The sequence below is a fragment of the Ambystoma mexicanum genome, chromosome 3q, assembly GCF_040938575.1.
Source record: "Ambystoma mexicanum isolate Mex_15411 chromosome 3q, UKY_AmexF1_1, whole genome shotgun sequence".
Taxonomy (NCBI): domain Eukaryota; kingdom Metazoa; phylum Chordata; class Amphibia; order Caudata; family Ambystomatidae; genus Ambystoma; species Ambystoma mexicanum.
In genome coordinates, this window is record NC_090926.1 from 115640970 (window position 1) to 115663428 (window position 22459).

The 22459-nt window shown below is 47.2% G+C and overlaps 3 protein-coding genes across 5 annotated transcripts in view; all 3 read right to left on the reverse strand.

The window, feature by feature from the left end:
- Window positions 1-1045, reverse strand: part of LOC138582189 (homeobox protein Hox-C6) — a 253135-nt gene extending 252090 nt beyond the window's left edge. For all 3 annotated transcript variants that reach the window (XR_011304967.1, XR_011304966.1, XR_011304968.1), the window contains exon 1: window positions 589-1045. The gene's annotated coding sequence lies outside the window, so the exon portion shown is untranslated. The remainder of the gene's footprint in view (window positions 1-588) is intronic.
- A 5831-nt stretch (window positions 1046-6876) lies between these two features.
- Window positions 6877-11061, reverse strand: HOXC8 (homeobox C8). The gene is made up of 2 exons (XM_069653270.1): window positions 9870-11061; window positions 6877-8562 (listed from the first exon to the last, which is right to left on the reverse strand). The coding sequence occupies exons 1-2, from the start codon at window positions 10306-10308 to the stop codon at window positions 8264-8266; spliced, it is 738 nt and encodes a 245-aa protein (XP_069509371.1). The 5' UTR covers window positions 10309-11061; the 3' UTR covers window positions 6877-8263.
- A 6408-nt stretch (window positions 11062-17469) lies between these two features.
- Window positions 17470-21950, reverse strand: HOXC9 (homeobox C9). Its single transcript, XM_069653269.1, has 2 exons — window positions 20381-21950; window positions 17470-18243 (listed from the first exon to the last, which is right to left on the reverse strand). Exons 1-2 carry the CDS (start codon window positions 20919-20921, stop codon window positions 17999-18001), a joined length of 786 nt encoding a protein of 261 aa, XP_069509370.1. The 5' UTR covers window positions 20922-21950; the 3' UTR covers window positions 17470-17998.
- Between the last annotated feature and the right edge of the window lie 509 nt (window positions 21951-22459).

Sequence of the window (22459 nt, forward strand, 5' to 3'; positions counted from 1 at the left end):
TTCAGAAAATAGCGCAAGCCCTTCCTAGCGACAATATTCACCCCTTGCCACCAAAATCTCCGAAGAGGCCCAGTGCCCAACAATACACATGTTGCCAAGCAGGTTGCTGGCTGCTGCGCCCTGCTTGGCATTGCCCATATCTGCTGGGTGCATTTTCTGGACAATTTGAAAATGTTGCCAAAAGCCAGCATGCTACCCGCTTCCAGTCTGTCCAGCGTCTAGGGATACTTTGCTACTGTAATCCAGCCTCTCTCGTCTAGCTTCTTGTGGTGCTTTGCGGAACACTGGCCCGACAAAGCATCCGAAAACCATAACAGATACTGCAACAGCCACCCCATTCACCTTCTCGGCAGTACCAAACCGCTCCCCAGAACCCCCGATGACATCACAACGAGCACCACCGCCCCCCTCTCACCCCCCCCCCCCCAACGAATTAACTCGACTTCTGCCGACCCTGATTACATTCCCGCATATCAGCCTTCCACGTCTGCGCTTTTCTGGCTCCGAAAATCATGTATCATTATTTTTTTGCCACCCAGCGCTACGGATCATTAGTTAAGACATTTTAGCCAATAAGGGATCACTTACCCAATGCTGGCTCTCTCTGTCTCCCTCTCTCTTTCTTCCCCTCTATGTCTCATCCGCTGCCGCTTTGTTGAGCTCCACGGACCTCGTAAAGGGGGTAAACACGCCCCAAAAAGCGCAAAGAAGCAAGGCACGGTCCCCCCTGGCTTGTTAGGGCAGCGGAGATCAGGGAGAAACGAGCAAAATATATAACCAAAAGGTATTTACAACTCCTTGCTCCCCTGCTCTGTGAATTCTCTGAAGGAAGTGGGTTGCCTTTTGCCCCTAGGGGTGGAAAGGGGGAGGCGGGCAGGAGGTGTAGCCACCTCATTGATTCCAAAATGTCTCGGAGCAGAGCAGGGGGCGGGGGGCACAAAAGAAATCGAGATTTTAAAAACGAGAAGTGAAATAATGAAAAAGGGGGCAGGATGAACCCTCTGTCACTGGCACTGGTCGGACTGTTAAGGAAGGGAGCACAGTGAAATAGTCATAAGCGAAACCAACAATAAAAAGTTCACGTTCACGGATGGCGTCCACATGACTTCCTGTGGCCAATCCAACTTGTGATTCAGTCGTAAACTTTTATTGCCCAGCTGTAAATTTCCTGCAAACAACTCGGAATGCGCTGCATTTCCGTGGCGTGTGCAAACCCGACCCCTGCCTTCCGCCATATTTGGAGGATTCTGCAATGGCAGGGGGCTTCTTTTAGGGGTTCTGCACCCGCTCCTCACTCCGATATATGCAAATAAAGAAGGGTGGGTGTAGTCTGCGCAGAGCTTCAGCTCAATGCAGGGCTGCAGCCCCACTGCAGCAAAGACAATGTGCCAATGCCTCCGGAGGCCCTGTTTAAACTTTATACTATATAGGGTGTTTATGGACCAGTCGGTGTATTTGTTGGGGGGCTTAGGAGTCATGGGGGGGGGGCGGTCGCAGACATTGAAATAATAGGTCCCAACTGACAGTTTGAGTTCCAGGATAAACGACTTGCTATACATATATATATATATATATATATATATATATATATATATATATATATATATATATATATATATATATATATATATATATATATATATATATCAAATGAAATGAAAAAAGTAGCGATGTTTAGTATTAAACCCACAAATAATAATTAAATACACTTTAGCTATGGAATCCACAGGTATACAATGGGATTTCTGGAGGAGCGGGGAACACGTTGCGTTCAAACAGGGATTTGTCGTGACATAATCGTCGAGGTTGCATTCCATTCTACACCGAGATAGTATTATTAAATGATAGTCCAAACAGCCTAGCAAATAGCCCTCGCAGGGGCGTCAGCCCGGCAGAATCCAGCCATGCTTCCTTTTGGCCTCGTTTGATTGTACTTTTATTTTCGCAGAGCACTTGAGATATTTCGCACACTTCAAAACCCGAAAATGTCTTTTTTGAGAGTTGTAAAGCAACCGCCTGGCTGCGATCATTTTAGCTACGGCTAGGCGCGCAGGGCCTGATTTACACAATGTTTTCCAATGGGATTGCGCAAGTGTAGAACGCTTTTTGAATCCGGCCTGCAGTGTCTTGTTAAAACAAATATTAAAGAAGGCACTAGGCCGAACACCTCCAAAGTGCCTATCAGTAAGATACAAAAAAAGCAGCCCGCGCCTAACGTGAATGCACACGATCAGTGTCTATGCACGTGTCCCTGAGCTGTGCCTTTGCCATTTTATAGAGTATTTTGTCGCAGCATCTTTCCATAAAACACTCATAGTTGTTTTACCCGAACGTGCAAATACGCTGCCTTTTGTGACCCCACACTTTATGTACACACGTGGACTGGTTGCTTTCTGCATTTAGTTGCACACTTCTTCCTGCGCTTGTATTTTTCGTTAGTTCTAGCGCTTCTTGGTTCACGGCTCGCCCTTTAACTTGCAGAGTCCTATTTATTCTTTACAAAATAACAGATTTATTTTCGTTCTGCAATTTCCCTTTCTGTTTTTATTCGTTGTGGTTGTCTTATTGCCTTGTACTATTTTACTACCGGGTACACCTTTCTTTTTACAATTCGCTATTCTTCCCGTGCCCTCGTTTTCTTTTTGGTTCCTCGGTGTTAATTTACACCAGGAATGCCTTTTTGCCGGGCGACACACAACAACTTTAATTGTTGCACGCCCAATGTAGTTGGGAGACAACAACTATAGGGCCCTCAACAGTTGACAATTGTTTTCCCCCCTGTCTTTTCGTTGTTGTTTTCTGTCAGTTTGGCCTGACCGTATTACAACCGGATGCGACAAATTCCTTTATACTCCTCAATGACCACTAATACGTTTTATAACAGGTAGTTAAACACCAAAAGGAGAAAATTGTCGCCTCAGCCGCTTTTCAAAGACAATCTATTCTCTTTCTACTGTTCTCAAAACACGGACCCTTTCATTTTTTAAGAGAACTACCCCCATGTGAAATCCATTTATTTCTAAAATGCAAAAACATTTTTAAATAAAAACCCGGTGCGCCAGTGCCTTATTCATAGAACATATTGCTTAATACTTGCAGTCCTAGCAGGAAGTCCTACTGAGTCAAGAACCAGCTCTCGTATTTTAGTCGTTTCACTTCAAATTCTTTGTTTCGGATCGGTGATAAATCGTAGCAAACACACTTCAAATGGATGATGTTGCTAAAGCCTGTTATAGCGCCCTTCTTAACTTCTCCAACTGTTTCTGAAATATTCGTTGTTCACGTTCTCTCTATAGGTAAAAAAGTAACAGCTGACATTTAAACTCGTATCTCTTTCATTTTACTGCGCAGCGTTTCTGGGGTGCGCATTTTATATCAATGTTATCGTCTTGATATTTAAGCGAGTATCAGGTTAGTTGTTGGTGGGCTAGTGCGAATTAATTCTAATACATGTTTCAGTGAACTATCCGAATTTTTTGCACGCTTTAGAGCCCAAAAAATGTTGACTGTTTGATTTAAAAAGTGTTGGATGAAACAATGGGGCTGCTTTGCAAACGCGTTGTCCAATGGGATTTTCCTATTGAAACAGGCTTTGCGAATCAGGACCAGTGTCTCACAGACGCTGTTGGTGGCATTTTTTTATGTGAACAGTGAGTTATCAGTTTTGAGGGTGGGCAGAATTTCCATCTCACAAAGTGTCCTTTTCGCACATATAATGGAAATTATTTGTTTTCCTTTTACACTTTTCAAATTGTAAAGTGAATACCATGCTTTAACAATAGATGTATGATGTCATGTTTGTACCCTTACTTCAGGTGTCACCCCCCAAGTAGTCCTGGGCGGCTCCACTGTCTTTCTCCGAGGATGCACTGTAATGATCGCCTTCTTTCTTTTCGTCTGTTGTTTGTGTTTTTGTTCTTTCGTTCGATTACTAGCTAAGTAAGCAGAAATGTGTCTGGGCAAGGTATGTTTTCTGCTGCCCCTCTACACTCCAGTAATGTTGCAGCGCTTTAATGGGGGCATTTTAGGTGTATTGCATATGTGCTTCCCCCGCCCACCAAAACAGCCCCCTGGTGTATCTGGCTATCTATGTGTGTCTGTCCACCCGCAACTCTCCTTCAGCTCTATTGTTACACACACACACACACACACACACACACACACACACACACACACACACACACACACACACACACACACACACACACACACACACACACACACACACACACACACACACACACACACACACACACACACACACACACACACACACACACACACACACACACACACACACACACACACACACACACACACACACACACACACACACACACACACACACACACACACACACACACACACACACACACACACACACACACACACACACACACACACACACACACACACTTCATGATATTGTTCAGTGATTGTATGCAGGCTAATGTTTCCCACCTGGCAACTCCTTTACTAGTTTCCCAGCCATGAGAGGCTAACCTTTAAGTCCAGCAGAGCAGGCAGAGCGCTGTTGCCAGTGGGGCCCTGGGATTGCTTTCTGGGGGCTGAAACTGCTTCCTCTCAAGGGTGTTGTGTGTGGAGCATATGTCAAGCTGCGAATACGCGTGTACCCCATACGTCCATGCCTAAGTAGACAATTATTTTCATGTTTATATTCGTTTTTTCCCATAAGCAACAAGCGTATTACGCCATACAATAGCCACCTTACAGGACAAGGTTATCGTCGTGCACAGTACCCAGGCGCTTTGTGTGTGGGAGGTATGGCATGGAAGGAAGGAACTGCCTGCCATGGAGGCATACGGCCCTAAAGCTCAGACTCGGGCCCCTCTGTGACATATGCACCTGTATAGCGCACTGGGTCTGCATTAACAGTCGGAGCCATCTGTGTTCTTGGAAGGTGTGGCTGTGAGGCACTCTCACTAATTCACACACAGATGTATATGTATACACACACAGACCCTTTCAAACATTATTTTTCTCTTTCTGATGTTTGAGCAGATCGTGGGCCTGATTTGCACATCAGTTTTGAATGGGATTGCGCCACTATTGTAAACCAGGCCCCATATGTTTTTGCACTGGTCACGCAGACATCAATGGCGCTTTTATTTTGGCGGTGAAGAGTAGAAATTCACATAGGACATGCGTTTCCTCCAGTCAAATCGACAATATTCGGTGTCAACCATCTGAATTATTCGTACGTGTAGAATTGTGCCTGTCACCTAGCCATGCTGCCACTGCAAATATCGCTTTTACCCTTATGAGTTTTACCCTTATATGAAGCTAAACGCCTTACAGCCATTAGCCCAAGATGCAGTAAGCGGCTCCTTTCCTGAACAAACAGTACGTGCAAAGACCTTTGTGGGAGTTCTGGTATCTTACTGTATGACCCGAAGGGGAGCAAAGTTGAATGTTTGAAACCACACAGCCCCTCTCCCCTCAGCCAAAACAGAGCTCATCCACGTTCAAACAAGAACCAAGCAAAGGGGAAACACTTTGTGTACAGGATCACCCGCTGCTCTTTCTTGCTGGCTCACATTCCATACCACCAATAGAAAGGAGAGTGCCGAAAAAAGGTATTCACAGAATTAATGCGACATCCACTGCAACCCAAGCACCCCCCACCCACCCACCTGCCCCCCCCCCCTGATCCCCCTGGGCTGTACAATAAAATACTTTTCACGAAAGTAAACAATCTTGACTGTATCACTCCTTGCTTTACCTCTGGGTGTTTGGAAATTATTGAGATGTTTTCTGGGTGCTGATTTTTTGCAGACTTCGTTATGCTCCCCAAGAAGCAGCAAGGTGTTATCCCTGAACCTTGTGGGGGACCACGCTCCATGAGTTCCACCAAAGATGTTCGGCCCTTGTCACACCCTACACCGCCTGTGTGCTGCTTCTCTGTTTATGCTAGCGTCCTTGGTCTGTTTGAGGCTGGGAACTTCGTCACTCCGTGCCACACTGCATGGGCCCGTTCAGAGCAGGGTAATGCGATGGGGTGGCCCTCTGAAAGGCACTCGCTATTGAAGGTGGACGCTTAGCAGCAGGCTTCTTGTACCACACGAGTGTGTGAAGTGTGTGGGTTGTCAGTGGCTGCTTTGTCTCCCCGGTAAGCGGATACAGGCCTGCTCCCTTTACACGGGGCCTTCCCAAATGGTAAGGTAGGTTATGTTTATCGACTATGCTATCCTTCATTTATGAACTCGAGGGCGATTATTGCACTTGCAGCATTGTATGCTTCACCCACAGTCCTTTTCCTGGGTGACTTTTGCCTGTTCATCTTTAGCTTATATCTGCAATGTATGCTTCATCCACAGTCCTTTTCCTGGATGACTTTTGCCTGTTCATCTTTAGCTTATATCTGCAATGTATGCTTCACCCACCGTCCTTTTCCTGGAGGTAGTTTGCCTATTAATCTTTATCTTATATCTGCAATGTTTGCTTCACCCACAGTCCTTTTCCTGGATGACTTGTGCCTCTTAATCTTAAGTTTATATCTGCAATGTATGCTTCACCCACAGTCCTTTTCCTGGATAACTTTTGCCTGTTAATCTTTAGCTTATATCTGCAATGTTTGCTTCACCCACAGTCCTTTTCCTGGATAACTTTTGCCTGTTAATCTTTAGCTTATATCTGCAATGTATGCTTCATCCACAGTCCTTTTCCTGGAGGACGTTTGCCTATCAATCTTTAGCTTATATCTTCAATGTATGCTTCACCCACAGTCCTTTTCCTGGCGAATGTGTGCCTCTTAATCATTATCTTATATCTGTCCATCGACCTGAGCCCTGCATATTTCAACAGCAGGTTTCTCCCACGACCCTCAAACATGCAATGAAGAAAGACAATTGGCAGTTCTTTTTAAAATGGGTTTTATTTTCATTAATTATAATATTATTCACTTAATGTCTCACGTATACAATACAAATCCACTGTCTCCGGAACCTAGTTCTCGTGAGCAGCTGTTACATTCAAAGTGTGAACACGCAGAACTTTGCTGTTACAGAAATTTAAAAAAAACATCCAAGAAAGGCCATTTTGCCTTTATCTGCAACACTTTGCTTTAAACAGATGCGGTCAAGACAAATATATAACTATACATTCAGTGCAATTTAGTCCTACTCTACTTTATAAGCACAAGAAAATGGAACATCATGTGCGTTCAACTAGGCAGTTTCAGTTGTTGGGAATATGTTGAAGGAAATGAAAACCCATGTAAAGCTGCAGCAAACGACAATACAACTGCATTACACATTCTCCCCCAAAACATTACTCCTTCAATAGGTAGTTATAATGTACAAGGTACACGTTTAGTCACTCGCTCTCCTGATTGGCTACTTTGTAGCTTGCATTTTGGGAAACGCTGCTCTTAGTTAAACAAGCCAGGACAAGTACACGTTTTCTGGCTATGTAAAAAAAAGCCCCCTGGTTGGTGCAAGTTGCGAGCAGGTTCCCCTGTTAGGTAGTACACGCAGAACTCTTGAGTATCCGCACATCAAAGGTAAACACAACAAGAACTCAACCGAACAGCGCATAAAATGGAGAATGACAGTCTGAAATGCGTCGGGCCTCTTCTCTCCGAGAGACGTACTGCGCTTACATGGGATCACGCGTTTGCACCTTTACATGATTTCTCCCATGTTAAGTCAAGTCATATTCAAAAACATGCACGTGTTATATTCACTGGACATACACAGACATAAATGGGATAAAACATAAGATTAGAATGTCCTTATAAATATAATACATATGTAAAACGCCACTCCTCCAATTCATGTAATACAGCAGAGAAGAAAGCAGTTGTACACCTCTTCGTCTCCCACAGCCCCCAACGAGAAATACTGAGCGGTGATACAAGGGGATAAAACACTGATTTGTGGTGGTTTTGATTGCTATGGTCATGTGCTACTTTGTACACAAGCTGGTGGTTTTCCTGGTTCTTTCCACTGCTCTTTTGCTACTAGTGACAGACTGTGGTAATTCCACAGGACACACAAACACGCAGGCCTGCTTTATTGCCGCGAAAGTCCAGGGAGACTTGGAAACTGTTGCTCGCTGGTGAAAGGTGCTTCTGACGTGTGATTCTCCATTCTATGGAAGTCCAATCGGCCGAAAAGAAGGCTCGGGCTCGTGTCTTTTTGCATCTGTCCGACAGGGTGTGAGGCGGGATCAGAAGGAAGCCACGGCAAAACAAAAACCAAAATAAAGTGGGGACAGGAGCCACTAAGGAGCCGAGCGCGAGCTACTCCTTCGTGTCCTCCTCCTTCTCCTCGTCCTGCTCCTTCTCCTCTTCTTCGTTCGTCTCCTCCTCCGTCTTCTCCTCGTCCCGGGCTCCTGGAAGTTTATCCTTGTTGTTCTCCTTCTTCCACTTCATCCTCCGGTTCTGGAACCAGATTTTGACTTGCCTCTCCGTGAGCCCAAGGGCGTGCGAGACCTCGATGCGGCGCTTCCGTGTCAAGTACGGGTTGAACAGGAACTCCTTCTCCAGCTCCAGGGTCTGGTACCGGCTGTAGGTCTGCCGGCCGCTGCGTCTTCCGGGAGCTGTGGGCAGGAGAGAGAAACAGCACGTTTTAGTGGGTGCAGTTGGCCTTTTCCACCCAGTTTTACAGCCGCCGTCCCCTTCTTCTCCCCCAGCCCTGCCATCATAACAAATGCCCATATAAACCCACGCCGCTTCCCCGGAAGTCCCCTTTACTGCCACACTAATCACGTTTTACTATCCTGCTGCCTGCTGCCTTTCATCCTCTGCCGCTCCCAGTCATTTGGTTTCCTCTCTCTTTCTCTTTAATGCCCCGTGTTTTGCTTTTGTGCCTTGGCAAACCCTTTCACTCGGTTAACATTGATTGGGATAAGAAATCCAGAGAGAACTGCGAGGCAGGAAGAGTCGAAATAATGTGGCATGCTGGGATTTCAGGGTAACTTCGGCGTGCTGTGTAAACAGCAAGTTGTGAATGCGCGCTTTAAATCTTGACAGTGTGTGCCTCGAGATGCGGAATCTTTGACGTGTGCTAATTTGGGCATAACCTATAAATCAAATCCCAACTTTTCACCGAAGCACAAATCTGCCCTTTAAAGCTCCCGACTTGCGAAATAGCTCGTCCCTATATGTGCTCGTGTTTAACTTAAAGCAGGTTCTACGCGGTTATTAACACCAAGGGCCCGATTTACAAAAAAGATTTACCAGGACAAAGTCCCGTTGAACACATTTGAGTAAAGCGGGCCCTAAAACTCACGGTTACTAAGAAGGTAACTGATCTTTCGGTGAGTCTCGGGACCCACTTAACATTAAAAATAAATATCACAACCTAGAGAAACATTCTTTCTGGGCTCATGTTTTAGTGCATACGTTTATAAATGTAGATTCTAAGAGATGCTGTTAGTGTAAACTATTCTTAACTGAAGCCTGGCGCAACGCCTCCCCTCAAGCGTATCTGCCTTTTAAAAGGAGCATTACTTGGCGTTTAAAGAAGTAACAAAGCAGTGTGTTCAGAAAACGCAATTTGCAAACAACCAATAACCCCTTGGGAACCGTATCTTGTTGCTCTCCTCGAGGCAGAGCCATAAAAATAACTTGTACTTTATGGCGGGGCGGCGGCGAACACACAAAAAAAGTTTCAGCTCAAATCACGTAGCTAAACTTTCTGCCCAGAAGGGGAACGTCCCTTTTTTCCAGTGGAGTAAGAAACTAGCTGTGCCCCCCCCACCCCCCACAAATACCACAGCCCCAGACCCAAAGCTGTATGGGTTCCCTTATTTCTTCAGTTCTACGGTAAAGGAGACATACTGCACAGACAAAGAACAGCCATAACATGCGACATCATAGCTAGATAACATGCAGGCATTCTAACCGTGTGGCCTCATCCATGGGAACATCAGGCTGGGAGACGAAGTTTGATTTAAGTGGCCCTGTCCTTCGCTTGTGTTACTGTTGGCGGACGATTTACAGTCCGGGTACTGCGCCACACTCGCCTCTTGCTGGCCACCATAAAGGGACTGCCGCGGGAGTGCTTCGTAGCCGTAGAACTTGGAGGCGTCCCCGTGGCAGGTCAGGGCGCAGGGGTTCTGCTGGTAGCCCGAGTTGGAGATGCCGGACGTGGTCCCGTGGTGGAAGAAGTCCTGGACGTGGTGGGACGGGTGCTGGAAGCCCGGCGCCCCCGTGCCCGGCCCGTACACCAGGGCATGGCTCCTGCTGACACCTTGGGGGAAGCGGCAGTCGTAGTAAGTGGGTTCCAGGGACTCGCTGCCTTTGTACTTGGAGAAGAGCGGGTTCACAAAGTAGGAGCTCATGGCTGCAGCATGGACAGCAGAATCTGACTCTCTTCCCCCTCCCAAACAAAAAAAAAAAAAAAACAACTGAGCAGAGGAAAAAGGCAGGAAGATGGAGAAAAAAAGCACGCACAGCTTTCGATTCTACGCGATCAATGAGTCTTGCCCCCCGGGCTGGTCTTAAAAGTCCGTCAGTTTTTGGTGCTGCTGAAACGGAGGGGGAGGTTGTGAGCAGCCCTCTTCACAGATGTATCATGGTGCCCGGAGTGTGTGTAGTGCTGTTAAAAAAAATGCTCAGTGCTGCCTCTTGGCTGCGCCTGTATCAGTCTGTAGGTAGAGCTGTGCCTCAGTTTCCCTTTTCACTGCTCCTGCTCGAGCTCCACAGGCACATTCCTCAAAACCCCGGCGCTGAGCCGCCTTCACGCGCTATTGCTGTTGCCTGCCAGTAGCCTGCAGCAGGACGGAGCAGGGAGACCAGTGGCAAGGATTTTGGGGTGGGGGTAGGGGGGGGTTCTGGAAGCAAGGGGGACGTGGAAAGACCAGCCACCAGGAAGAAAAAAAACCTCATAAATGAATGAGGGAGGGTTATGAAAGGTGCGCATTAATATCTTTAAGGTGCTTTTCTCTCTCGCTCCCCAAGCCAGCCTCTTCACTGCTCTGAGAGGGATACATGCGCTGTGAGGTCAGTTTAGGTAACCTCCACAGGTAGAAAAGGAAACCTCACCAGGACTCCGTGATATGTAAATCCAGGATTGATTTTCCGCCTGGGGGCGTCTCCCGCCCCCTCTGCCCAGTTTGTTTTTATTTATCTCGGCGACTAACGCACAATCAACAACAGTGGTTACGTCACTGGTGCCCCCTCCCTCCCTCCTGCCCCCCTCCCCCCAACGTGCAGCCTGCGTAGCCATTAGCAGCCGGTATGGCTTCTTTTAGAATGGAGTAAGCACATGTAATCTCTCAATAAAGGGTAATAGGAGAAAATAAACCAGCGCCCAGAGAATGGGTTGAAGCGCTAGGAGGCGCTTGCTCCAAGCAGAACAGTTTAGACTCTCAGATATTGGGAAAGTTATGCATTTAGAAATCGGAGACACATTTCCATAAATGAGAGCGTGCATTGTTTAAAAGCTTCCGTGGGCGTCTATTTAATGCAGACAGCGAGGCCTGTCCTGGTGGTTTAAGAACAGGCATAGCCGTGAGATTCCCCCACAAAGTATATAGGGGGTCAATAAAGCAGCCTTCCTTTAATTCTGCACCAGCTGCGAGAGGGCGAGAAGCAGAAAACGAGAGTGTGTTTATCCGAAAACACCCTCATTTCCATCTGGCGCTGTTGGGAAAATACTGCATAAGGCGCTGGCATCTGACTTTGTGCGGTGGGAGCCTCATGCTGACAGCCATTCAGCCCACTCCCATTCAAAAGACTTCCTTTTTATGACTGCACTAAAAAACCCATAAAATCCGAGGTGTAGCCAACGTGCACTTTCTGAACTGGGAGGATGCAAAGACCAGAAATGTACGCAAACAGCACAAAATACTTGACAACGACAAGTTGCTTTGATATCGCGTGATATCATTAAAAAAACATACTTGGTTCAGCACGTTTTACACACACGGGGTGTTCATTGCAACTCGGCGGCGTTCGGCCTAGAAGAGGAGAAACAAGCAATACAAATGCATGTGCAGCCCGCTTTGCTGAACTCTGGCGTGCACGGACAGCGATGGCACAGTGGGCTTGCGAATCTGGCTCATACTGTGCCCTCCTCGGAAGCACACTGTGAAGGCCGAGACCCAATCACGCAGTTTGCAATATTTGTATACACGCCTTCGCCTGTTTTTCTGAGCAAACTATATATTTATATTTTCAGTCGAGCATGCACAAATAGACGCCCAAACAACAATAATGTATTTATATGGCGCTTTTATCCAAAGCGCTTTATATAGCACATATTTACATAGACTTGTTTTAAATGATTATCACCCAATCGACCTTTTTGGCCACCCCTTCGTATATTACTGGGCCTTACTTACAAGCGCCTTTTTCTGTCGGGAAATCCCCGTGAAAAGCGTTTTGCAAATCCGACCGTAAACACAGAGCAAGCATGAGTGCGGCGGGGGGCGTGAATGAAACCCCCACGCCGAAGGAACGCCGTTACAGTTCCGGGTGTGGGGCCTGGCTCCCAGAACATTTTCCAATGGGAGTGGGCCATTATAAAACGCGTGTGTGAATCAGGCCCTTCGTGAGAAGCGCAAGGTTCCATTTTTCACAGCATTCTATTATTTTGAAAGTGTGTCTCTGTGTGTGCCTGTGGGGGCAGGGGGGGGTGGATTTCACCACGCCGCGAGGTGTATTGACGTCGAACATATATGAAGGCAATCGTTCTTACCCCTCTTTTCTCTGATAAATCTTTGAACGGGGACTTGTTTGGATCATTTCTCCTTCATAAAGCAATTGCCTGAAATGAAAGGTGGGTTGTGGGAGCAGCAGCAAGACCGTGGTGCATCTGGACGTGTTGGCACCATTGGAAGTCACGCTTATGTTGCCCCCACGCCAAGTTCCAGCGTGCACGGCGCGAGAGCTGGATAGATCCAATCATGTGAAACTCTCTCCCACGCACACGCCTCTCACACCCATGCACGTGTACATCTATGTTCCCAGATGCATTTTTAGGCGTGTTTGCGCCACACACGCCGAACAGCGATAAAGAAAAAACAAATGTTATCACAGTGATACAACATATGTGAATAATCCGGTCGAAACAATGTACGCCCAGTGCCGAGTTTAATGTCACAATAGCAAAGGCAGCGTCCGAGTGACCGGCCGGATGCAATGTACTGAGTGCTGTGTGCCAACCTGCCTACTCTGCATCGATTCCTCGTGTGTGTCGGTTAGTGCATATATCGTATGCGTCTCACTTGTATTATGTACACATACACACAATGGTATCAGGTATCTTACGTTCTACTCATAACCACCGAGACGAGTAATGTTTGTGCCAACCTGCCTACTCTGCATCGATTCCTCGTGTGTGTCGGTTAGTGCATAGATCGTATGCGTCGAGCTTGTATTATGTACACATACACACACAGGTATCACGTATCTTGCGTTCTACTCATAACCACCAAGACGAGTGATATTTGATTGACCCCTGATTAAGCACGCAAAGACATTACAGCTGGGTAATCTATTAGGTGTACGGCCTGTAGTCACACACACAGCACAGTCCAAGGAGGTGTGAATATATTATGGAAGACACGGGCGTGTGCTGCGGTGTGGAGATCTGCAGCTCGGTGCCATGTTTTCCCTCGGACGTGCGGATGCGGTGTTGCTTCTTTGTCTGCACACTCGTGGCACCAGGTCACTGCATTCCAACAAATAATAAATACCCCACGTGACCCAAACTAGTCATCTGCTCAACATATTTTGAAGTGCTCCCTCTACCTTTTGGGATAAACGGTTATTGTGTATGTGACTAAACGGGGGTCTCTTCCTTCATTCGGTTTCAGTAAAAGAGATGACTGTTTATCTGCCAATTACAGCTGCACTCGTGAGCCGACCCTTCTCTGCGTTCTCTATGCTGTTATATACATTACATCCTAATTTACAATGCAAAGGTGAAGGATGCTGTAAATATGCGTTACGAGTTCATCCCCAACAGCCTCTTAAATGCTTGTAGTTCTAATAGAAAACTGTGCAAATTAACGACCCAGAGTACGTCTAACATTGAACAACAGCGCCATCGTGTGTTCCCTTTTTTTCCAGCACCTTGAACCCTCCCATTGGCGAGCCTGTGTAAAGCAAACATTTTGCTAAAACAAAATTACAAAATCAAAAAGCAACTCTTTCGTTTTTTGCAAATCTACATATGCAACATTTGTAAACTACGTTCACGCACTGTCCCTTAAATATCATTCAATAATGGCCTCCATAAGATCCTAGCCGGGTGCCAGCCTCCCGGCCGCTTGGCAAATTACTTCCATTGGGCCTGATTTCCAAAGCGTTTTTCACTGTAAAGCGATTTTGTAAATAAGGCCAATTGTCTCCCAATATCGGAGATTTGTTTTTTAAGCCTCACACCCGTTCACCGTGATTATTTGTGGTTGTATCTCCGTTTATATGTGTATCTGATCTGTCTTTAAAAGGGTAATCGCTCTTTCTCCCCGCACCCCTAGCTCATAGCTCACCATTTGCCTGCCCATCTGTCCAGCGTTCCACCTGTACGCTTTCTTCCTGATCTGTCCGCCTAATTTTCGATCTGTGATATTTCGCCCCTTTATTTTGGACACGGACTAAACTAGTGTGTATTACTCGAGACACAGGACACCCGCCACGTGCTCCTTAAATTGTATCCATTCATGTTTTTTGTTGTAAGCATTTATTTTAAACCTATTTTTGCAATTATGGTTGCATGTAAAGTCATGCTTGCTACCGCCACGATATACATAACACATGTTTGAACATATACACCCATATACAAACATATGTGTTTACATCCGCACTAACGTCAGTGGACCCTTGCGAACGGATGACGGCATAAACGAATTCAATGATCACCCATGAGAAAGAATACAGAGAAAAGCTGAATTCAGGAATACCCACGGGCAACATGGAAATGTTCACAGATTTCGGTGATAGTGCGTGCATTTTCTCTGTGAACTTTATTTTAGGTAGGCGAGTGTGTGTCAGTAAACAGCATTATTGTTATGCTTTGATGTTTGTGTTAACATTGCACACTTTCCCTAAAGTTCCCAGAGCTGCCGCCGACTCTTCATTTACGCCACTTAGTTGTGTGTTCCGATTTCTGTTTGTAGACGAGCTATTCCAAAAATCCGGTTTCAAAGGGAAGCGCCTCCACTTTATTTAAACCATAAAGCAATTAACGCCAGACGTCTAGCCATCCCGGGATCCCCGTTTTGTTCTTCCTTTTGAGAACTCACAGCAGTGAGACAAACAGGGGTGTAAAAGGCCGCATTTTTGTTGCGGAAGTGCACCTAGGGGCTGCTTTCAGCTCTTCAGAATTCCCATCCTGTTCTCTGTTTTGTGACGGGCAATAAAAGACAGCTTTCCCGAAGCCTATAAACAGCGGAACTCAAGCTACCCAGACCAGAGCGAGATGCACACATCTAATATGCTCTGCCTAAATAATTCCCAAATCAGCCCCCGTGGCTTGTTGGCATTTCAGGAAGGAAAACAGTTGCAGTTGGGGTCTTGGGAGCTCCTTTTTAAATTCTGTGGGTCGTTTGCCTTTTTCTTTGGAAAGCGGGCCTCTCCGTTCATGGGACACTTCACTGATCCATCTATTGTCTGAGCTTTGTCCTTAACTGCACTCTTCTCTGTCCCCCCGCAGCTCCCCACACCTAAGGAGTAGCGAGGTGCCTTAAAATCATGGCTGCACTCAGACGCACGAACACCAAGAGATGCTGCGACCCAAACCTAGCGCGGCGACCTATACCGAGTGTCTCCAACGGGCCACCGTCAGACTCATCCTCGTCAAATAACTATAACCCCCGTTTCTGAAGACACGCTTGCAATTCTTTCGTTCGAAAGCCCGAAAGCCTGAATTGTATGCTCCGTGCAGGGAGGCGTGTAGATTTCAGGGCGCCTTATTATGTTTCCTATGTGTTTGTGTTAATGTATTGCGAGCAGTTTGTAATGGCGGGTGTGTGCTGTGTGAGACAACAGACGAAAAGGTCTGTGCAAATGCTTATCCACACACACACACACACACACATCAAACGTGCAATGGAATTACTCACTTGTATGTCTAATGTGTATATATGTATATGTATATATGTGTGTGTGTGTGTGTGGGTGTGTGGGTGTGTAGAGAGAAAGACAGCTAGAAAATGCAGTCATATTGATATATAAAACACATGTTTTTCTATATATCTTGTGCTGATGCATGAACACGCAACGCATGCACTTAGGAAACCATACGTGTGCGTGGAGGAACATGAAAGCAGGAGCAGGCTGGTATGCATTTGTGTACACACAGCTCTCTGGCCAAGGTTTTCATACCCCGTCCCTAGTGGGTGCATGGTGTGCACAGCACAGAATGCTCCCCCCTCCCCCCCAGCCTCAGCTGGGACTGCCTTTCCTTCAGCCACAGCTGGACACTTCGCTTGGCTTAGCTAACCTCTTAAAAGCTCGCCCTTTTAGCGGAGGCAGCCTCCATTTGCGAATTAAATGCATGCGGGGTGGGGGGGGGGGGCGGTGTACGGTGGGCCAGTGTTAAGGCCAGTGCAAAGTTTAATCATGTTCACATTTGTATTTCAGAGGGCAGTGGCCGTCAAACCCATCGGTGTGTTTATCATTAGGAGGAAAATGGAATCTCTTCGCCCTCCATTTCATTAGAGTTAATGGCCGAACGCAGTAGACCTTTCTAGTTAGGGTGCCCCTGCCGCGCCTGTTCGTCGGCCACCTCCCAAATAATGCCAAGTAGATGCCGAAATGCGGGCGCTTCAAGGGGAAACATGGCGTTCTGCACTGTACACACATGTGGAGCAGTCTGGGCCTTCGGGGCGTGTATGCGCTGGACGGGTGACTTTTCGTAAAGCAGGCATGGCAAAGCTAAACAGAGTTTAGGGGCCTGATTTACAAAAGCGTGTTACAATGGCGCAATCCCATTGGAAAACATGGTGCAAATCAGGCCCCAAAGCTCATCTGTTGCATCTACATTGCGCGCATGCACACACGCCCCCCACCCCCAGGGCCTGATTCACCTCGCGCTTTGCAATGAGATGATCTACAGAGCTAGTACAATCAATATATCATACGCCATGTCTGTGCTGCTTGTTTCGCACTACACGATATAGCGCTGCCAGGTAACATTGGCAAAGCCAAGCCACAGGAAACACGAGAGTGGCTTCCGTGCAGGCAAATACCCAGTCCGGATGCGCCCTCCAGTTCTTCTAGTCTCATACACTAAGAAGACCCATCTCTTAGACGAGGGCCACTCATTATTCCCAATAATGATCAATTTGTAGAATGGTGATTGGCACCCACTTGGCATTACCGAGAGAAGACTCAAAGAGCAACTAAACAAGACCAACAGAGCAGAACCAGCAAACAAAATCCGGGTCCCTCTTCAGGGTGCTCTCCTTTCCTGGGCACCCTTAGGTGCTGAAAGGATAGGGTATAATGTAACACGAGAAACGGGCTTTGATTGAAATAAAGAGGCTTCCGAGTTAGGTTTTCAACGGCGTTAACTATATTTACAGCTTTTCTACGAGCAAAATAACATTACAGACAGTGTTTAGGACAAAAAAATGAAACATACAATTATATACACCAGAAAAGTTTTCATGAACCACAACTCATGAAATGAACAGACACGTGTCTCTACTTTTATACAAAATAAACGCTCACACATTCTGAAAAATAAAAGGTCAACACGGTAGCAGTATAAGTTACAAAATAAAATACTACAAAACAAATCGACAATTCAAGTACTTTGTTGTATTCTGAGGAAAAGAGGCGAAAAACAACATTTGTATTCATTTCGTTGCTTTTCTACAAAAGCATGTGCTCCAAAATACTGATGTGTTTAAACTATTCTAAACACGAATCCCTTACATTCAAAGTCAGAAAACGTTTTTCTTTTTAGTTTGTTTATTTGCCATCCAGGGTAAATATATTTCCGAGTTTCTTTTTGTAATCTTCATTGTTCTGCACTGGATGCCTTTTGATTCTGTTCTTTTTTGTTTGGTGCTGATTTCAAGGTTGGTCCTTGTCGGTTTTCTCTTTGTTCATCTTTTTCATCTTCATTCTCCGGTTCTGGAACCAGATTTTGACTTGGCGCTCGGTGAGGTTCAGAACTCTAGCAACTTCGTAGCGCCGGTCCCGGGTGAGGTACATATTAAATAGAAACTCCTTCTCCAGTTCCAAAGTCTGATATTTCGTGTAAGGGCACCTTTTCTTCCTGGTGGAGCGCGCGTGGATCCAATTCGCCACTGGGTTGCCTAATGACAGAGAAAGAGAGGAAGAGTTGGCGAGAAACTGAACGTTATGGAAACATGTGCTTGCAAAGTTCTACAGCTCGGCCTCCAGGCTATATTATTAAGTGGTTTGAAGTTCAGAATAATTCTAACAAATGCTTTACCCCGCTCCCCCTGCCCTGCTGTTGTGACGTTGCCTGTTACAGTAATTAAATCGGAGCTAGTGGTTTTGAAATCGAGCAATGCATGTCCCCGGTAGGAGTAATCTAAGGACATAGTCATAAAAAGTCAAATATATCCCTGTATCCCGGGCCCATAAACGCTTTTACAACCACAGCCTTTCAACAGGGCGTTGGTCCAGACTCTGCTTCCGAATTTCTTGTTTCCCTACTCCCTGAACAAACGAAAAGCATGTTAAGCGTCTTGTGCACGCCTGCCAGCTCTTCACACCAGTGCAGGGTTCTTAAAAGGTATGAACGTTTTAATTCTTGCGTGACATGTGTGTGCGGGCGTGCCGGTGAGAGGGGCTCTATTTCGGCCGCAGGCCAGCAGGGCAAGGAAGGCTGTCAGTTTTCTTCGGTACTTAAGTTGGAACATTGCTGCTCCCCAGTATTGCAGCGCAGAGGGAATGCTGGGCCACATGTTTGAAGTGTTTGCTTGCCTTGTTTTTTTCTGAATGTACAGGCTGGAGCACATGAACACGATGGAGGAATCGTGTTTACAATTCAAGCTGCCATTTAAAGAATAAGGTTTCACCTTGAGGTCTGCAGCCCTTATCGGTAGTCTTTCCCTACACGGACGATTGCTTAAATAAATCCCTGAAATTCACGCAGACATATGTGTGTGTGTCTCTCTCTATGTGTGTGTGTGTGTAACGACATAATCGACCTCTTTCTCTCGCACACACATTCTAGATACATGTGATATTGCTATGGGACGTGTGTTCATGTGTGTGTGTGTTCATGTGTGATGTTTTATTTTGTCCCTCCTCTATGTTTATGTATTTATGTGTGTGTGTTTGTAAAGGTCTGTAACAAACGTGCACTGTGTATTTAATCACAGGCGCGCACGGCGTGGGTTATTATCCCTCATCATGAGCCCTATCAATAGATTGCCCCCATTCCAGACATGTAATGCCCACGGCAAGCTGCGGCTAATGTGCACTCGCTGCTCGGTTCCAAGAGCAAAGGACAGCCTTTTGGAGCACTTTGCAAAGCGTTTCACGTGCAGCCTCGTTGAATGCTAAATGGAGACGGATGTGCGAGTCTCGTCAGGTGACCCGATCACTTTCCAATATACACAGAGTTCTTTTAAGTGTACACCGACACAACATGTGTGGTTGGGAACCACCTATAGACATATTGAATCCCACACGTTTTTCTCTCCCACTCTCTCGTATACACAGACAGCTGGCTTTATGAACGCCTTTCTGGCTGCTGGCTGCTTTTGACTTCATGTTGAACCTTCAGTATCAAGCAATAATGCGTGTCAACAATGCTCGTGAGTCGTGCCATGCACTGGAGCGGTGGCCTTGCCCCTGTGTAATGTTTGATCTGCTGCCCTGCGTTAGAGCTCAGGAATGGCAGCTCCAAGGGTAAGACCCAGAGTCATGGCTGCCACCGTGGCTCCGTCTCGCTCCCTTCTCACCCACTCGGCCACTAATAGGCACCTGATGCCCCTACAGGAAAAATCCCTTGCAGCGCGGATGCTGAAGTGTGGGAACCCCTATTTCCTCCCATGTCACTGGATGTGCCCCTGGGTACGCTCCCATCTTTCACACGCTCGCCTTTCCTACGATGAAACTGTTCTTGGAAAGCAGGACCATTGTGTACACTACTGGCAGGATTTCAAATGCCCCATCCGTAGAATTAAACATCTGCGTATGCTTCTTCTACAAGCAAGCACAACCGCCCCACGTTAGCGCCCCACACGATTATCCCCCACAAGTGTCGCTTTTCCCCCCAAGAAGCTTATTTTGAAATGGCTTGGCTTTACTGCCTCCCCGCAGGAACTGTGCCTTTAGCAGAGGGCCCCCTTAACAGCCCAAGGTAGTTACATTTTATTGAGGACACTTCAAGGCACGTCTATAATTCTCCCTCTCCTTCTCCCACACCCACCTCCCCCACACCCCGGTTGTAAACAGCAGTAACTCCAAACTTACTGGGGTCTAATTCCGCCTTGTCCTCTTTGTGTTTGCTGGAGCCCAGGGCTTCGGATTCCGGGGAGGGGATGATCTGCGGGGTCCTATCGCGGAAGTCGCCGGGGGAGCCGTACATGTAGTCCGGGTAGCTGCGGGGGTCGCCGGGGCCGCAGTCAGCCCTTCTGCTGGGGAAGGAGTCGGGCTTGAGTCCGTAGTGCCGGCCGGTGGCAGCGAATCCTGGGAAGGACACAGCCCCGGAGAGCGGCTCCAGCCAGGAGCGCACGTACCTCGCGTCAGTGCCTATGTGCGGCTGGTGGTGGCTGTAAGGGTGGTAGACCACCGAGGACTGGGAGTGCACGGGCGCCCAGGAGGTGGTGAAGACAGTCGGTTTGGGGGCAAAGCTGCAGGAGGGGAAATCGCCACAGTCCGGGACCAGCCCTGACGGTCTGGCGGCAGCAGGGTGAGCCCCCGTGGCTGGAAACCTGGACGCCAGCAGCTCGTCCCCCTCATGGCCGATCAGGGAGTCCACATAGTAGTTGCTGATGGGACCCGAAGCCGACATTGTGTCCCCCCTCTTTTACATTCATAAGATTATTGTATGAAGTGAATGTGTACTTTTTATCTGCTCATAGAACAATCAGGGCAGGTAATTATTTTTTCAGCATTTCCCAGCCTGCCATTGGACCCCGCTTACCACGTGATAGTATTTACCCAAAAAAATACAGTGTGTATCAATGCGCAGGTTCTTTTTCCATCCCCCCACTCCCTAATAGAGCAAGGCAGAGCCGGCTTGCATAACTCCGGTGGAATTATCATGCACTCCTAATGCGCGGGAGCTGCAGGAATGCACTGGGGGCTCCCAGGCTGGCCCTCTCGCCGGCTCTACTTCCCCGCGGGCTGCATTAGGGATGGGAGAGGGGAAATGTGGCCAAATGTGTGCCTTGAAGGTGCGGGCAGCCCAGAAGCCGAGGGGACTATTTCTTGACGTAATTCATCTCTGTCTGCCACCATTGCCTCTGCAGTTTCCTCTGCTCATCCCTGGATGCAGTTGCCTTGGAAAAGCCGCCTAGGCGCACGGATCGAGATGGACTCAAACTACGAGCAGAGCTCACTTAATGACGCTTTCTTCATTTTTTAACTGCTGTTGCATTTAGCAGATAATGTTTGGCTAAATGCGGGGCGTTCCCGCCCCCTGGTTCGGAGTTCGCCGTGCGTGCTACCCCAGGCGCATGCTTTTATCAATATATCTATATAAGCTAAACATGCAAATTCAAGGTGCCCAGGTCCACCGCAAAAGTTATGCATACATGCTAAGCGCTCCTGGGAAGAAATGCCACCCCCTCCCACTTTCAGGGAGTGTCACGCCGAAAGGCAGCTTCCATTCGGGGAGCAGCCGTGGGCTGTTTTTATGTTCCACAATAAATGCTTTACGAGGACCCTTCGATTGTCCATAAAAGCGCCCTTCAAACACTAACACTGGAGACCGGGGCTTCCCCTGAAAAATCTGCCTTCCCTGTTCGGGAACCCTTTCATCCAGTCACTCAGAAGGGGTGAGGTGCTGGGCTAGGGGAACTGTGACTTGTGGAGCATCACATTGTGCAGCGTGCATATATATATATGTATGTATGTGCATATATATATATATATGTATATATATGTACATATATATATATATATATATATATATATATATATATATATATATATATGCAGGGCCGAACAAAACCATCGGAAATGTGTCTTCTCTTGTCTTTCTGAATTAGAAACTGGCCCTGGGCAGGTATGGAGCCCTATGTTCCAGCGCATCAGTGGCCACTCGCACTCCTGCATAGGGAGGTGCAGGCGAGTACAGGGCATTGGCGGAGTCGGACCGGACGTGCAATGCACACCCAGCCTGGTGTCTGGCTACCACGTCCAGCTGGAGATTACACCCAACCCCATACAGTGTATGTGTAAAAGAGACACCAAAATAAAGGAAACACCATTCTCTGCTAGATCACATGTTGCCCCCCTCACTACCGCCTCGGCCGCTCAGGTTCCCCCCAAAGTACCCCTAGCTCCGACCTACCTCAACTTTCACCCAATGCCCTAAAAGTGTTC

Excerpts from the sequence above, each read along its gene's own strand:
- HOXC8 (XM_069653270.1), bottom strand. The coding sequence starts at position 10,308 with ATGAGCTCCTACTTTGTGAACCCGCTCTTCTCCAAGTACAAAGGCAGC. Across the intron at positions 8,563-9,869 it reads CCCATGGATGAGGCCACACG|CTCCCGGAAGACGCAGCGGC; the intron begins GTTAGAATGCCT and ends TCCTGCCCACAG.
- HOXC9 (XM_069653269.1), bottom strand. The coding sequence starts at position 20,921 with ATGTCGGCTTCGGGTCCCATCAGCAACTACTATGTGGACTCCCTGATC. Across the intron at positions 18,244-20,380 it reads CAAGGCGGAATTAGACCCCA|GCAACCCAGTGGCGAATTGG; the intron begins GTAAGTTTGGAG and ends CTCTGTCATTAG.